The sequence below is a fragment of the Notolepis coatsorum genome (assembly GCF_963971535.1).
Source record: "Notolepis coatsorum genome assembly, chromosome: 7".
In the NCBI taxonomy this organism is placed as follows: Eukaryota; Metazoa; Chordata; class Actinopteri; order Aulopiformes; family Paralepididae; genus Notolepis; species Notolepis coatsorum.
Genome location: NC_140171.1, coordinates 30,818,016 through 30,835,739, shown reverse-complemented (window position 1 = coordinate 30,835,739; position 17,724 = coordinate 30,818,016). Strand labels below are relative to the sequence as shown.

Below are 17,724 nucleotides of genomic sequence, written 5' to 3'. Positions count from 1 at the left end.
ATACAAGTCTGGCACCAAGCAGAGCATAGAACGCTGGTATTCTGACGTGATGACCCTTCCTTCTTTTATAGTTTCCTTGACTGAAACCCATGGAGTCATAGAATTCCGAGAACATTTTCCTAAACAATTCCCGTCCCGCTCCCCCCTCTAAATCGAACCTCGTTACCCACGCACACAGTCTGCTTAGAAGCTCCCAAAATAGGTACACGCTGACATAGAGGGCGTGTAGTAGTGTTTTCTATCCATATCACTACCTCCCTCTCATCCTTTCGCTCAACCATTCTCCCTCTCTCTCTCCCTCTCGCTCGCTCTCTCTCTCTCTCTCTCTCTCTCTCTCTCTCTCTCTCTCTCTCTCTCTCTCTCTCTCTCTCTCTCTCGTCTCCCTGTCTGCCACAGCAGTAGAAGGCAGATTAGCTCATGAATAAGTGGATTAGCAGACTTTGCAGCAGGAAACCAAAGTGCTCCTCATATTTGACTAGAAGGACTGTACACTGCTATCTATATACCTATAGTCTTCCCCCCAGGGATTTGCCATAAGCTATAAATCCATACAAGTTCCTCTCAAGCTCACCAGGAAAGTGATGCTCTTCACAATCATGTTTAGACGACTCCTAATAACGTCGGGCGTTCTTTATTTTTTTTTGCACTTCATATTAATGTTAGTTACTGGAAGGGACTTCAAAGCTCACCATGGGACGGTGTTGGTGATGAGGACAGGGGTGTTGATTCGGCGGGGGTCAGACGAGCTTCGTGAAAGAGCACACTCTTCTCAAGGTCGCCTCGAACGGGGGGATGGAGGAACACACACGTCCAACGACCTGATCGTAGCAGGAGCGATGGACCAAATCAATTAGGAATATTTTGCATACTGCTGGAAAAACTCCCGTTAGGTGTCCATTATTAACCACAGATCAACGTTTCAAATCTTCGTCACCCGACGATGGAAATACGAACCATATTGATTGGAACAGTGGGCCTCATTAATGAAATGTTCTCACGCGCACACATTTTTTCTTACACACTATAGGAGTTTTTTTAGCCCTGAAGTTAGTCTTCGTTAGTCGGACAGGAAGCAACATCTGATGGCTATTTGTGACTCCTTGCCCCGTGACATCTATTGTGTACCACATGAATGTCTTTGCAAGCCTGGGTGATCGCCAGTTACAAGAGATGGACAATGGATGTCAGAGGGCGAGGAGTCACAAATAGCCATCAGACTTTGCTTCCCGTCTCTGAAACTTAATTGAGGGCTAAGAAAAAACAATAGTGTGTAAGAACAAAACATATGTGTGCGTAAGAGCGGTTCATGAATTGATCGCTGGTGACAATGAACACATAATGGGAGCTTCCTAGCGGTGTGCAGACTCTTTTACTTATTCACGTCACGTAGACTGCCTCACTTGCTACTGGCGTCGCCTCTAGTTGGCTAAGCAGAGATCTGAAAATACAATTATTGCCAGGAACCCCATCAAAACCAGATTATATACACTTAACTAGATAAGCCACGGCCAAGTCTTACCTCGGTAACTCAGACCAGGGAAGATCGTTGTTCCTACCCCCTCGGCGAGGTGATTGGCTGCGGCCCCGGAGCGCGCGGCGATGCTGATTGGATGTCCGGCAGGGGATGAGTGAACATGGCAAACGGCAGAAGAGAACAGAACCATGGTGTAGTGAGGGTGAGTGCTGGAGCCACACTTTAAGCGTTCACCTGGATATTTTCTAGGGAAAGAAGAAGAAGCGGAAGAGGGAGAAGATCCAGGAGCCGGCCCCAGGTAACCACCTTCACATAGCTCCTCCTCTGTAGCCTGACCCCAGGTCTGTTTTAGAGAGGTCTGTTCAAGAGCCCCACGTAACCACCTTCACATAGCTCCTCCTCTGTAGCCTGACCCCAGGTCTGTTTTAGAGAGGTCTGTTCAAGAGCCCCAGGTAACCACCTTCACATAGCTCCTCCTCTGTAGCCTGACCACAGGTCTGTTTTAGAGAGGTCTGTTCAAGAGCCCCACATAACCACCTTCACATAGCTCCTCCTCTGTAGCCTGACCTCGGGTCTGTTTTAGAGAGGTCTGTTCAAGAGCCCCAGGTAACCACCTTCACATAGCTCCTCCTCTGTAGCCTGACCCAAGATCTGTTTTAGAGAGCCCCACATAACCACCTTCACATATACACCTCCTCTGTAGCCTGACCCCAGGTCTGTTCTAGAGAGGTCTGTTTAATGAACCATTAAAATCATGATATGTATGACCGATTCTTAGATAGGGTGATGGGATGCCTCCCCATTCAAACAGATAGGGGGGGGGTCAGGTCTTATTAAGTTGGCCCCTGTTATCAAGATGGCGGCAGAGTGAACCGACTTCTCTGAAACAAGACTTTGTTACTAGACTCGTCTGCGCCTTAACGCCTCCTCTCTGTCGCTCTGCGAGGCGGTGAGCAGCAGCTTTCTGTCCACTCAGCCTCCTATGTGTTCATGTATGTCTGCCAACAACACAACACACATGTGCCACGAAGCTATAAAAAGACATCTCCCGCTAGACACAGTCACAAAGCAGGTGTGATGCACTGCTTGTTACACACACACACACACACACACACACACACACACACACACACACACACACACACACACACACACACACACACACACACACACACACACACACACACACACACACCTACCTATCCTCATTCCGCCTTCAGTGGATTGGGTTTTTGAGCCCGTTCTGTATGGATACCATTGTGCTTCAGCCAGCTTTCTCACTGCACCATCTTTCATCCTTCCATCTCTCCCCTCGTCATCCCCCTCTCCACACATTACACCTACTTTGGGATTAGTCTGTCTATTCTAGTTGACTACTTTGCCTGTTCCTGGGCTTTGCACTCTATTTTTTCTGCCTGCCACTCTATATATCTTTCTGCTGACCCTGTCCAGCTCACCGCTTCCAACCCCAACTCCCCCCCACCCCCCCACACTTCTCAATGCTGCAACTGTAATCCACTGAAGTAAGATATGATGCGTAGAATTTAGGCCACACATTTAGATGATTAAATACTATGCCGTTCCTGATACCTCAGGGCTTTTTTTTTTTTTTATAAAAGATGCCATTTTCTGCAGGTACAGGCCAGCGAATGAAAACGGCGTACATCTGACAAAATGGTAAGATGACCTTCTATCCCCCACTCATATGCTCGTATGCTACTGTTCCAACATATGTCCAAGCCTGGTTTCAAGCCTGCTAAACACTGACTTTGAGAGTGTGTATTCACAGACTAATCCTAAAAAAGGTCCACCCTAACCTCACCATAGTCATTGTGTCTGTGGCGTTAAGACCAGGGATTGTGCTTTGTGTGTGTGCTTTGTGTGTGTGTGTGTGTGTGTGTGTGTGTGTGTGTGTGTGTGTGTGTGTGTGTGTGTGTGTGCGCGCGCGTGCTCAATAGGCCTCCACACACAATAGGGATTGGATTTTGTGATTGTGCGTGCGTATGTCTGAGGATGTGTGTGTGTGTGTGGGTTGGCCCTGGTCAATCCAGTGTTAGCCTTTTGTACTGAACACTGGTGGTGGACGAAAGGTCAAAGTGTCAGCTCTGTCAGCATAGTCTGGTTTGTTTGAGTTTCTTTGTTGGAATGTCCAAACCAATGGGATTTAAAAAAAAAATTAATAAATAAATAAAACAAACCTTGGTCAAATGGTATTAAATAATAATAATAATAATTACTATTATCAGCGTTTGTTTTAACCTGCTTTGAGTACTAGATGGGTGGAGTTTACGAAACAATTTGAAGGTCAATTTAGTAAACTTTATTCTGTGATTTTACGACACAAGCAGACACCATCTGAAAGCGGTAAACCCCACCCGCCTGGCACTCCCAAGCTCGAGCTCCAAACAGATCTGTTAAAAATGCAACACATTACCACCCAACAACTCATTTATCACATGTTTACTAAATATGGACGACATAATACTGATGGAAGAAAAATGAAAGAGAATATATTGTCTTCCTTTCCGGTGCTATTTTAAGCTCAGGCATCGGGTCCGTCTCGGTCCAAGTCTTGTTTCATATGGACGGCATCTGTCGTCTCTCGCCAGCCATAGTGAACAGAGGCCAGCGCTGGCCCTGCTGCATCATCTTAAAGGGCAAGTTCAGAATTCTGGACCCCTAACTCTTTTCCCAGCACAATCCACGTTCTTTCTGCTGGATACAGTAGCTCTGGCTAGTTAGCCACAAGACTAATGCAAGGTCAACGGGGCCATGCTCCAGTTTTGTACCATCCCTGAAATAAACACAGAAACCTACTCCACAATGCAACCGAAGTAGGTTTCAGCATTTATTTCCGAGCTTGTACCGACTGGAATGTGGCCCCATTGACTTTACATTGGGTTTGTGGTTAAGAAGCCGGAGCTGAGGAACTCATCCAGGATGAAGAACAGAACACACTGCTGAGGAACTCCACCCATCAACAGCATCAGTGGTGAGAAGGAAGTGGGGCTTGGGGTCCAAGATTAGGAACTTACCCTTTAATGAGATGCTACGACTTAATGAGATTTCACGGTGTCTCGACAAGAACCCACCTAAAATAACATCCATAACAGAGCCATTTTGTAGTCTTGTTTTTACGTTTACGAAGGGTATTTTGGGGGGTTTTTGCTTTTTCTATTTTCTATATCATATCATGTGACAAAAGTCCTTACTGTCTTTAAGTGTCGCCGCTTCACCGTCGGATCAGATCACTGAACAAAGGAAGATGAAAAGAGAGCGTTTCGTATGAGGCATCTGTTTTTCCTCTTTCTCCCTCTCTATTTCTCCCTCTCTCTCCCTCTCTCTGTTCCTCTCTGAGGGGAGTCCGGTAGCATCCTGTTATTCCGCTTTCTGTCGACGGCGGTAAAGCCAGGCAGATGTGACAAATCTGGTCTCATGACGAAATCGCCGCAAACAGACAAAAGGTTTTCCACTTGATCGATTCCTGACCCTGTGGCTCTTCTCTCTCTCTGAACCCCAAGTCTGAAGCCCCCCCCCCCTCTCTTCTCTCCATGGCCACTTTTCAAAGACTGAGCGGTAAAAAAAGCACTTTATCTCTGATCCAATAATTAGCAGCGCCTCGCCACAGCGGGACGGACACCCTCACTGATTCTCAGTGACAGCCTTAAACTAATATGCATAATACCAAGGAGGCCGCCGCTACGCCACAAGCCCGTCAAATTTATGCAGATCCCAAAGAACTGGATTGAGGTTAGCTTGGTGTAGATGCACAGAAAACATCTTTAAATTATAACTTATTTGTCTATTTCTTTTCATGTGCCCCGGTCTCCACCTCATCTACCTCCCCTCTAGCCCCCTCCCTTCTCCAAAAAGAAATAGAGAAATCTGACAGGGATTGTGTGTGTGTGTGTGTGTGTGTGTGTGTGTGTGTGTGTGTGTGTGTGTGTGTGTGTGTGTGTGTGTGTGTGTGTGTGTGTGTGTGTGTGTGTGTGTGTGTGTGTGTGTGTGTGTGTGTGTGTGTGTGTGTGTGTGTGTGTGTGTGTGTGTGTGTGTGTGTGTGTGTGTGTGTGTGTGTGTGTGTGTGTGTGTGTATAGTCAAGTTTGATAAAATCCCAAGAAGGTACGACTGTGATAATAAACACTCTCCGCCTGGGTGAGGTAAACCATGGGCTTGAGTTTTATAGCCTGGAAGTTGTTCCTCTTTGTTATCCCTGGTACGTCCACAGTGACTCTACACACTGGGCCCAGCTGTGTTCTCCTCACCACAGTCCTAACAGCTCTGACGAGACGATACTCTGACGTCGTGAAATTAACCTTTATGTCTCTTCCTCTCTACCTCCCTCCGTTCCACCCCTCTCTCCCTATTGACTTTGATACTCTGTTAACGTATTCCTGCTTTCCTTCTTCCTTTCTCTCTCTCTCTCTCTCTCTCTTTCACTCTCTGTCTCTCTCTCTCTCTCTGAATCCCTCCTTTATTTAGTTTCCCTCCCTCCTTCCCTTCCTTACTTTTAACACAATGTATGTATCTCTGCTTTCATTCTCTCACTCCCTCCCTAGCTGTTAGCCTTTTGTCTGACTAAGCCCTCTGATTCACAGCCTTTGAGATGGTTATCTGTCCGGGACACACACACACACACACGCGCACCCCGCAGGCTATCCACTTTTTTTTCTCTCTCTGGCCGCTGCACATTTCTCACACGGGGGAGACGCTCTTAACAAAGGTGGCCTTTTAATCTGGCTGGCGCGGGCCGCGGGAGTCGCAAACACTCGTGAAAATACGCGCCGTGTGTGTTTGCGCGTGCGAGTCGTCCCAACTCTTATGAACGTGCCCTTCTTTCCCCTTGGCATGCGTGATGGCAGCGCTCTGCGAGGGTAACTCCAGGGGAAACGGCCTGTTTTTTTAAAACCATGCTCTTGGATTCCCTCCCCGTGGGAACTGGACATGATTAATGTAGCCCTAGATAATGTTACATAATGTATTTTTCTTTTTTTTTCTTTTAAGATTTATTTTTTAGCGTTTATCGCTTTTTACTACTGGGCGGTCCAGTAGAGAGAGAGAGAGGAGGAACGGGAGACAGAGTGGGGGGAAGACATTCGGCAAATAACGACGGGTCCGGGAATCGAACCCGGGTCGGCCGTGCCGCGACTCAGCGTGTTATGTGGTTCGCCACTGGGGCGCCCCACATAATGTATTTATAATGTGTATATATATTACAACTGGTCCTAAAAGGGCTTGATCTCGTGGTGTTGGTGGTCCCGGCTCTGTGTGTGTCTGCGCCCGGTGTTAAGTGAATTACAGTGGATGGTGTGTTGAGGCCCAGTGCCTCGTTTCTGACTACGCTGCCTGGTCCCACAGCATGAAAGAGAGCGCTGTTCCAACGGGAGCTTTGGTGGCTGCTTCTCTCTCTCTCTCTCTTCTCTCCATCTCTCTCACTCCCTCTCTCTTCTCTCTCTCACTCCATCTCTCTCACTCCATCTCTCTCTCACTCCCTCTCTCTCATTCCCTCTCTCTATCTTCTCTCTCTCACTCCCTCTCTTCTCACTCTTCTCTCTATCTCTCTCACTCCCTCTCTTCTCTCACTCACTCCCCTCTCTCTCACTCTCTCTCTCTCTCTCTCTCTCTGCCCATGCCTAGCCCTGCTGCCTCTGATGTGTGCAGAGGAGAGTCGGCTGTGAGACTTTGATGAGGGAAGAGGGCAGGAGACAGACAGACAGACAGAGAGAGAGTGAGGGTGAAAGTGAAAATCCATCTTCCACCAGAGTTCTTATTTCTCCCAGTCACACTCTGCCTTCTGTCTGTGTCCCTTATTCTCTCTCTCTCTCTCTCTCTCTCTCTCTCTCTCTCTCTCTCTCTCTCTCTCTCTCTCTCTCGCTCTCTCTAATCATCATCAGTCTGTCTCCTACCCTCATCAGTGTCTCTCTCTCTCTCTCTCTCTCTCTCTCTCTCTCTCTCTCTCTCTCTGTCAGCCACAGTCCACACAGCTGTAATTATTCAAGGTTCTGCCTCCACTTCCCGAGCCGTTTCAGTCTGGCTCCCTGCCTGCAGGCCACTGCGGCCCAGCGCTCCACACGCCTTGTTAGTGACCTGGGATAATTGGGGATGGAATCCGGACGGCAGAACTACTCTGGGACTCTGAGCGGCTCGCAGCAGATGACAGGATTTATTTTCTTTTTTCTTTTTAAACTGTACTTCAGAAAAAGAAAAAAAAAATTAGGGGGTTTGAGAAGGGGGGGGGGGGGGCACAGTGACTGTAGCATAAACCAGAGAGACGCCCCGGCTAATGTTACTGTGGGTAGGAAATGGAAACGGAAACGCTCTCCCCCTGCAGTCCTCCTCGTGCTCTCTCCTCCTCCCCCCCACCACCGCCCCCACAAAGCCTGCCTCTGTGAGGAGAAACAGCCTCCTCAGCACTTAGTGAATGGACTTCCAGAGGTTCAGCAGGATGTCAAACGCTGCAGCATGCAGGTGTGTGCATACGCTCGGAAGCCGTCACCTCTTACTGTCCAAATGTTTTAACTTAATCCTTCAACGCCCCCCCCCCCCCCCCCCCCCCCCCCCCCCCCCACACACACACACACAGACACGCACACACACATTCACACTCACACGACCACCAGCACATCCCAGAAAAGTGGCGAAGACCTCTCCCAGGCCTCCTCTTACATGGGGATAGTATGCACCTATGGCTGCCATTGTTTAGACTGGGCTTGAGCTTTGTTTTCATTGAGTCATGGGGCCTATTGTGCTGCGGCTCGGCCAGCTGCAGTAACAGTATGAGGGTCCACAGTCTCCCCACTTTCTGTCATGTCTTCTCCACTTCCTCTTCCTCCCTCCCCGTCTCTCTCTCTCTCTCTCTCTCTCTCTCTCTCCCCACCTCACCCCCCCTGCAACCTCACCCCTGTGGTTCCTTGAGGCGCTTGCAGACTTTTGGAGAGGGGGCGGAGAGCTGTGACCTTATACCTCCTCCGCCCCCCCTCCTCAGATGCTTATCTGTGGATGAAAGGCGTCCAGGTGACGGCGAGGTCACAGCGCAGACAGAGGAAGGGGATGGAGAGGTCGAAGGAAGCCATGTTTATTTTTATTTGACTCCAAACCGAACACTTGTGATGTGTTGGGAGTTTATTTTCTCTGAGGTTCAATAACTGGCTATTAAAGAAAAAAGGAGAGCCAATCCAAACGCCTCCTCTCCATCTCTCTGCCTCTCTCTCTCTCTCCGTCTCTCTCTCTTCATCTCTCTCTCTCTCTCCCATCTCTCTTTCTCTGTTTTCTCTCTGCCTCTCTCTCTGTCTCTCCATCTCTCTCTTCTTGTCTTCTCTCCATCTCTCTCTCTCCCTGTCTCTCTCTTTGCTGCCTTTCTATTTCCCCTGACTTTCCTCTCTCTTTCCACTCCTCCATCTCCCTCTCCCCATCTACTCTCTCTCTCTCCCTTTCTCCCCCTACTCTCCTTCCTGCTCCTTTCTTCCATGCTGATGGTGGATGCGAGTGGCGGTGGATGTCTTTGATGGAGGTCTGTGGTGAAGGGAGGGAGCAGTCATTGTGCTCTTTGAATGTGCCGCCTCCTGACCCCCCCTTCCCTCCCCGGCCTGCGGGGGATCAGGCTGTGTGTGGGGGGGGGGGGGGGGGGCAGCACTTGGCCAGACTTCAGCTGCCCGGGCCCCCAGCGACGCTGCTTCAGATGTGGGGCAGACCCCCACCTACTGTACCCCACTCTTGCCCCCAGATCCCTCCCACTACCCCCACCCCAGTCTCACCCACACATGCCTGAGGTTTGGGGGATTTGGTAGCTCTCCCCTCCCCCTTTCTCTTCTCCGCCACAGCCAATATTACACACAGACACAACCCTTCATCCCTCTTTCTCCTCTTTTCTCTCTCGGGCCTTTGTCCCCCCCCCCCCCCCCTACCCATCTTTTTTGGGTAGAAAAGATGCAGCCCCCCCCCCCCCCCCCCCCTTTATGTCTGCCTTTCTGGGGTGGAAGCTGGAGGTTAGAAATGACAAAGACGTTAGCGCGGAGGAGGGGTTTCCCTTTCATGTCGGGTGTCTCTGGGCTCTGGAGAAGTGCTGACAGAATGGAGCGGTTTGTTTAAAACATCACTTTTCTCTTGGTCCAGGTGCTGTTTTTATTACTTTGTTCCTTAAAAAAAAGAGAATTCACTAGTCGTTGACTGATATGTGAGTTTTAGTAACTTGTCAACTAGTTTTTCCTGATTTTAATCCGGGTTGTTTTCATCTCTTCTAGGTCTTTTTGAATGAGTGGTTCTAGTCGTGGCGGCAACGACTAACCAGCTTGATCTGGCACTTCCTTTATACAAGTCTTCATCTCAACCATTCTGCTCTCAATTCAGTCTCCCTTGGAGACACCTCTCTCCACTTGGCTTATTTTTAGAGTAATTTGTCGGCCGTGTTTTCCTTTTTAATGGCACCAGAAGAAACCCCAGAGCTCTGAGTGGGAGGGAGGGAGGGAGGGAGGCGAGGAGGAAGGGGGCGGGGGGGTAAAGCGGGCGGGGCCCAGCTGCGGGTTCTTTGATTTGCCCCGGGAGGTGAAGGCGGCGATTGAGAGACGCGGGGCCGTGCCAGTTATCTTAACCTCCCACACTTCAAAGGCCGGGCGAGAGGGCCCCGTCGCTCTGTCTCTCTCTCTCTCTCCCTCTCCCCCCTCCTCCCTCCATCTTGGCCAAGGAAAAGAGAGAGAGGGAGCCAGGACCTCAACCTCCTCTAGCCCTCTGGAACAGAGGAGCGTTTCATTTCCTGCAAAAAAGTCCAGCCGGCATTCCTGAGCACTAATGTGGGGGCAGGAGGGAGGAGGAGGAGGAGGGGGGGGGGGGGTCAGAGTTGCTCCTGAATCCCAGTGTTTGTGTGTCGGATGGACCCTGTGAAGTTCTGGCCTGATGCCCCCAACCCACAACCTCCACACCGCACACTCGCTGCTGCCATCAACACACACACACACACACACACACACACACACACACACACACACACACACACCACACACACCACACACCACACACCACACACACACACACACGCCGCCTTTACCTCCCAGCCCCCAGGCCTCTTCCCCAGGCAGGAAGACCAGTGCTTTTCATGTCTGTGGCTGGGGAAGGAAAACCGCTCCCCAGGAAAAGGGGGGGTGCAGTGGCGGCACACGCGGGCCGCTTTGAGATTCTGGGATGAAAAGAGGGAGGGCAGTGGAGGTAAATAAAGGCGACAGGGGCTCCGTCTCTCTCTCCCTCTCTCTCTCTCTCTCTGAGTGCTGCGCTCCTACTCGCTGCTGCTCAGGGTCAGCCCTCCCTGGGAAAGGTGGCCTCTGTCCTGTTCCCTTTCATCCACATGTGGTAAAGCAGTCTGGATGGTGGTGGTGTGTGTGTGTGTGTGTGTGTGTGCGCGCGTTTGTGTTCACGTGCATGCATAAGACTTTGAGAGTGTGTGTGTGTGTGTGTGAGTGTGAGGAGTGGGCAGCCAGGCTCAGCTGACTCCTTTCCTATGAAAACACACCCTGGACTTTACCACAAGGGAGCGGTCCGCTAATACCACTTCTCATCCCTTTCTCTTTTTTTTATATCCTCCCTGTTGCAAAACATCCATCTTTCAGTCACAGGAAGCAGTCATCTACCCCCCCCCCCCCCCCTTCTCTCTCTCACTCTCTCTGATCACAGATTCTGTTTGATGCTTTGGTCTAAAATAACTCTCCTCTGCTTGTCAATAACTGAAGCTAATTCTGTTAAGTTAGCTACACAGACCATGTCACAAGGGGGGTTAACACTTGTGTGGTTAGACAGATACCCCCTCCCCTTTTACACTGCAGTACCGACCTGTGTCTTCAGCTGCGCCCGGTTCAGATAATTGTTGTCCACAGCACCCCCATTCTCTCCATACTGGATTTGCCAGCTTGCTCCATTCACTTTAGTCTGATTCCATGCCACCTCGTGAAAAGGTCTACGCCGTAGACTCTTATGGGATGACCACCCGTGCTAGAGGATGGTGTGATTGCCTTGAGAGAGAGGGGGGGAGGAGGGGGAGGGGGAGTCAGTTGAGGGCAGAGAGGAGCGTGGTAGTACTGCTGCCAGCTGGGTCACAGCAACCCCATGTCAAAACTAGCATCAAAGCAAGCCAACCCACATCCTGTCGGGAGCCTCTAACCTTGCTGTGAAGGCTACAGGAACACACAGGCATTCCTCTGCAGTCGCCCACCAGTCACCTGAAAGGTCATTTTGGCCTGAAATCCTCTGTTTTTGTCAAGATTTTTGTTGGACAGAAAGTGAGGTTTGCATTGTGAGATTGTCCCTGCGAAATGTAGAAATTACCAAGTTGAGTCACGATTTGAGGAATTTGGGGCCAGCGTTTTTACAACAAAGAATTCTAGTCCCAGTGCTTCTCCCATCGCCACCCAAGTAACCTCATGTCGTTGTTAAGGACACATCACCTGTTTTGTCATCATTGTTTTGACCAACGTAAAGATCTTGTCTAGACTAGGTTGCACGGTATACCGGTATTAGTATAGTACCGCGGTACTAGAGTGTTCGAAATGATACTATACTGCGTTAGGGAAAAAAAAATTTCCTTCTTCTTTAATTTATTAATTTATGCATGCGAATGCCTTCCTATTGGAGCACAGCGCTGCTGTCATTGGTGACGTTGCGCTAGTTTACCGGAAGAGAGATCTCTGATGGAGAGAGATTGAGATTTCTATTCTTGCGAATAGCATTGTGGACATTTTCTAATGCTCGTATAAGGAACTGTAGTCACGAGAGCTAGCATTAACGTAACGTTAGTTATCATAACCATCGGCAATCGCAGTGAGGATCTTTATTGATTAACGTTAGCTAGCTAGCTTTAACTAGAATTATAGTTCGCTAGCTATATAAGCTAACATTAGCCGAGTTTATTCTATGCAAAATGTGCTAGCTAGCTAACGTTAATCAATAAAGATCCTCACTGCGATTGCCGATGGTTATGATAACTAACGTTACGTGCTACAGTAGTACTGTAGTCATGCCATTGATGCCAACATTCGTTGGACGAGCTATGCTAGCTCTCGTGACTACAGTTCCTTATACAAGCATTAGAAAATGTCCACAATGCTATTCGCAAGAATAGAAAATAAATTGAAAAGCCTAATAATAAGCTATACATAGCCTAAACTGCCGTGCTGAAAGCTGTTGCCTACCCACAACAGAAATTAATTGATGCACACGTGCATCTCATCTCTATGGAGACATTTGACAATTGCCCATTTAATGGTTCATACATACTGTATAAAGACAACGGGAATCTATTTTATTTTTGTTAAACAGCCTACAATATGACATAACCTAGTTCTAGATTATGATAGGCTATATATAATCAGTCTCACTCATCAAAATGTTTTCTAGGTTATGGTATCTTAAACTAATTAGGCCCTCTGCTATGACAAATGTATAATAATAATAATAATAATAATAATAATAATAATAATAATAATAATACAACCATACTTTTTCTACCCCTTGAATTTTGTTTAACTACAGAAGTCTGCTGCATTTGGCTCACAGAGTAACTCCCCCCACTCAGAAGCAACCTAACCTCTGTTTTTTTTAGCAGCATATTAAGTATATAAATTAGTCCAAAGATGCTAAAAGTATCAACAGGGCAGAGTTCATCTGTGTGGACCAAGTTCCAATATATATACAGTTGAGAAAGCTGGGTTCAGAAACCTTGTACAGCAACTGTTTTGAGTGCAAAGAAAGTTCTCCAGCATTTTGAATGCCATTGCTTTTAATTTTATTTATTTATTCTTGTCATTGTTCATTGTTGTGTTTTAAAATAAAGAACAATAATGACATCTGAGAGTGTTTCCCTGATTTTGAGGAAAAGTATCACAGTATCGAAATTCATATTGGTATAGTATCGAAACAAAAGTTTTGGTATCGTGACACTCTAGTCTAGACCTGACCAATGTAAAGATCTTGTCTAGAGTAGACCAACATAACGATCTTGTCTAGACCAAAGTAAAGATCTTGTCTAGACCCGACCTAAGTAAAGATCTTGTCGAGACCCGACCAAAGTAAAGATCTTGTCTAGACCCGACCAAAGTAAAGATCTTGTCGAGACCCGACCAACAAAGATCTTGTCTAGACCAACGTAAAGATCTTGTCTAGACCAACGTAAAGATCTTGTCTAGACCAACGTAAAGATCTTGTTTAGACCAACGTAAATATCTTATCTAGACCCGACCAACGTAAAGATCTTGTCTAGACCCGACCAACATAAAGATCTTGTCTAGACCAACGTAAATATCTTGATTAGGCCAACGTAAAGATCTTATCTAGACCCGACCAACGTAAAGATCTTGTCTAGACCAACGTAATTATCTTGTTTAGGCCAACGTAAAGATCTTATCTAGACCCGACCAACATAAAGGTCTTGTCTACCCGACCAACATAAAGGTCTTGTCTAGACCAACGTAAAGATCTTGTTTAGACCTGACTAATAGTAAAGGTCTTGTGGCTACATGAAGTTGTGATGTCACACTGCATCATTTAGGATGCGTTTGTGGTTTAAAATGCAGTAAATCTGATTGGATGAACTGATTTTCGTACTGTAGATGATTAAAACACCTCCTCTGAATTGTACATTTCCACCTAAAGTGAAACCTTGTATAAAAGACGACTTGCATTACAAGAGACAGTATCTCCTGTGATGTCACTGTGACTCATTTGGGATGTATCTTTTAGTTGATGTCGCCACCAGTGTGTCAGTGTGGGCTGTGTGTGTACGTGTGTCTAATCTGACCTAATTTCTTCCTGGCTAGGGACAGTCAACAGGCCAGAGTGGTTGTTGCTGTGTGAGTGGATACAATGACTGTGTAGCACCGCTGACCGCTGCTCTGTTCTCTCCCCCCGCAGGAGGAAAGCGGACTGCGTTCTCCACGTGCAAAGCCAAGACAGCAGCTACGGGCTCTCTGTTAGAGATGGAGGCGTGTTAAGATTCCATGAAGACCTTTAAAAAAACCACCCCGTCCCCAACTCCCAAGCCTCCAGTTCTCAGAGGACCCCACCCTCCTCGTCCAACACCCCCACCCCCCCACTGTGCTTGACTCTACTCCCCCCCCCCGCAGTCTCCTGCTGTAGACACTGAACTGAACAAGACAATCATTGTTACTAAAGACCATCCTCACCTGACCCCACTTCTTCTTCTTCTTCTCCTCCTCCTCCTCCTCCTCCTCCTCCTCCTCCTCCTCCTCCTCCTCCTCCTCCTCCTCCTCCTCCTCCTCCTCCTCCTCCTCCTCCTCCTCCTCCTCACCACCACTTCCCCACTTCCACCCCAAAACACAAAAAGGTGAATTTGACGTCTTGGTGTTTTTCGTTCCTTAACCTTTTTACAATCAGCTTTATTGCAATCCAAGGCACTGCACTGAAAAAGCGTCCAGCGATTTATTTTTTGACAAGCGCACACAATTAGCACCTCACCCCTAACGCCACCCCCGAAACACTCGAGAAACACCCGTTCCTAAGTTATTTTTAAGTTATTCTTCACCTCAGTTCCTTTTTGTACAGTCCACTATGCTTGTGTTCACCTCCCCTCCCTTCCATCCCCCCCTCTCTCTCACTGGATTTGAGACCACGTTTGGGAGTTTCGCCCCCCCCCCCCCTACTACCAAACACCTCTTTCAGACTGCACTTAGGAAGTCGGAGGGATCTCGTCTTTTGTCTCAGAAACGTCCTCTCAAGACTCTTCTCAAGTTATTTTTTTCTTTTTTGTTCTTTGACGACCAGTTGGTGAAAAAAAGGATCAACGTTTTTTTTTTATGCTTTTCATTTTAGACTAAAATTTATTTTGAATGCTTTTTTGTATTTTGAACTCTCCGTTTAAATTTTCTTGGTGTATATTTTCAGTGATTGTTTTTTTCTTTTTTTATGTTTTTAAAAATGTTTTTTTATAGTGGTATATATGAAAATAAGCTTTGGACACAGGAAAGCCATTTTCTTGTTGAAGCGTCTTGCAGAAAAATGAAAATTAAGGCTTCTTTTGATAACTATTTGTAACAAATAGTGACCTCGAGTCTTGCTCAGATGTAAAATGATGCTCAGTATGTGTACTTTTTAAAAATAAACTGTCAGGATATGTCATTTTTCTTGGTATTTTTGCAGGCAACATTAGGACAAAAAAGGCAAGAGTGACACTGTAGCTCAGAGGCCTATATTTTATTGTTCTAAAAAAACATGACAAATGAAGCAGATATATATATTTACCCCCAGCACTTGGCAGTCTTTCTTTATTGCGATGGACCTTCGTCTTCTCTCTGGTAGCTATTAGTGTGGTCTTTAGCCATGTTGTTTATTCCATGCAAGCATCTCTGTAACATTTTTTTGATTGTAATGCTCTATTTTTTTTATTACTTGATTCATTCTTTTGTTTTTTTTAACCATTGTTATATTTTGAGTCACTGTCATCTTGGTCTAAGCACTTTGCTTCCCAAGTGGTCACATTTTGAAACTGTTTCAAACATGTTTTTTGTTTTTGTTTTTTAAATAAAAAGGCATCCTTGGATCATATTCGGCTCATTCGGGATCACTTGTTTTTGTCAAGGCGTACATTCTGTGAGGCATCTGGATCGTACATCTTTCATTTTTTTTTACCAACCATTGTATACTAATTAAACGAAGCTCTAATGATGCCACTCATTGGTTGTCTGAGGAACTACAAGGCTGGTGAAATGTATTGAACGTTACGTGTTTTAATCTCTAGGGGGAACTTCAAAAGGCTTCGGAAAATGGACCAGCAATTAAAACTCAAACAGCACGCAGTGCCTGGGGCCACGTTCATACGGCATTACTGCAGTGATAATGAAAAGGGAAATCTAAATCATCTTCGAGTATATAAGCCTCTCAAGTGGGAAATAATTTTAATGGCAGGGGGAGATGGATCGTCTCCAAGTCTCCAAAAAATTGTCTGAGTAACTACCGGTAAACTTTAAATTCTAAAGCTTTCCTAATATTCCTAAAGGTTCAAATCACAGTGCAGAGTTAAAACATAACATTTCGAATGAAGGGGCCAACATCAAAGGGAAAATTCTATTTATAGAAAGATTCTCCAAATCTGGGCCTGTTCCATCACTCTATTTGTAGTAAATTGGCGCCACCTGCTGTCCCTCTGTGAGAAGAGCAAGATGTGAGTTGGCAGGATGTTTGGCAGATGCACGACAGTAAGGAAGCAACTGACAATAGTAGTGTTTTACTGCACAAACTATAAAACAGACTGTCTTTGAAAAACAAATGGCTCATGATTCTACATGCAACAACCCATTATGTGAACCTATAATATAACAACCTATTAGGTAAACCTATAATATAACCGATTATGTGAACCTATAATATAACAACCTATTATTAGGTAAACCTATAATATAACAACCTATTATTAGGTAAACGGTACCTATAATGCTGGCAGATTATTTTAAGTAAAGTTTCAAGATTTTGGCAGATCATTTTTGCAGTGTGGAGTTCCCTCTCCTGATTGGATCACATGGGAACGGGATACCATAAAATTTCTTGTTTACTGGAAGGCCCATATTACTGACCAAGCATCATCAGTAATGGCCTTTGTGTAGAGTTTGCATGTTCTCCCCGTGCTCGCTAGGGTTTCCCCCCGATAAGATAAACCCAATGGAAAAACATGCACAACAAATCGCTAACGCTGTGGCGTCCTTGACGAAGACGGACAGGCAGTGGCGAATCCTTATGGAAGCCAACGGAAGCCAGGCCTCCCTATCAAAATATGAATTAATATCAAATATGAAATATGAAAAGAAAAAAAAAATATATATTATATATATAATTTTTTTTTAATATAGTTTACATTCTTTTTCATCTGTGCATCTGTTATTTTTTTTTTTTTTTTATGTCTCCCTCTTCTCCTTCTCACTCTCTAAGTCTAACACACTGTCAGACTCACTATGCTCACTGCAGCTAGAGGAGAGGCAGGGGGTAGGTGTCTTTCTCCAGCCTCAACCATGTGATTAATGTATGTAGAGTCCAAAACCGATACTAGCCAATCAGATTCGAGCTGACTGCCACACCTTAAAAGTTTAAAACGGGGGGTGTGAGCAGAATAATTGTCTGGCATCCCCTCTGCACACCTACCCTCTGCACTCTGAACATTGTATTAACCCGTGACTGCTCCCACGGGCCGAATATTGCCCCGATTCTCGCGAGATTAAATCCACGGGTACCTCTCGGCGTGTCCTAAATCACTTCCATCATCGAAAAC

The 17,724-nt window shown here is 46.5% G+C and overlaps 1 protein-coding gene across 1 annotated transcript in view; it reads left to right on the top strand.

Annotated features, from left to right (window-relative positions):
* The window catches only part of lef1 (lymphoid enhancer-binding factor 1), a 59,435-nt gene extending 43,430 nt beyond the window's left edge, over positions 1 to 16,005 (top strand). Inside the window, exons 7-9 of the mRNA XM_084318232.1 lie at positions 1,724 to 1,772; positions 3,110 to 3,151; positions 14,361 to 16,005. Of these exons, the coding sequence (XP_084174358.1) occupies positions 1,724 to 1,772; positions 3,110 to 3,144 (84 nt within the window). The 3' untranslated portion in view covers positions 3,145 to 3,151; positions 14,361 to 16,005. The remainder of the gene's footprint in view (positions 1 to 1,723; positions 1,773 to 3,109; positions 3,152 to 14,360) is intronic.
* The last annotated feature ends 1,719 nt before the right edge of the window (positions 16,006 to 17,724 follow it).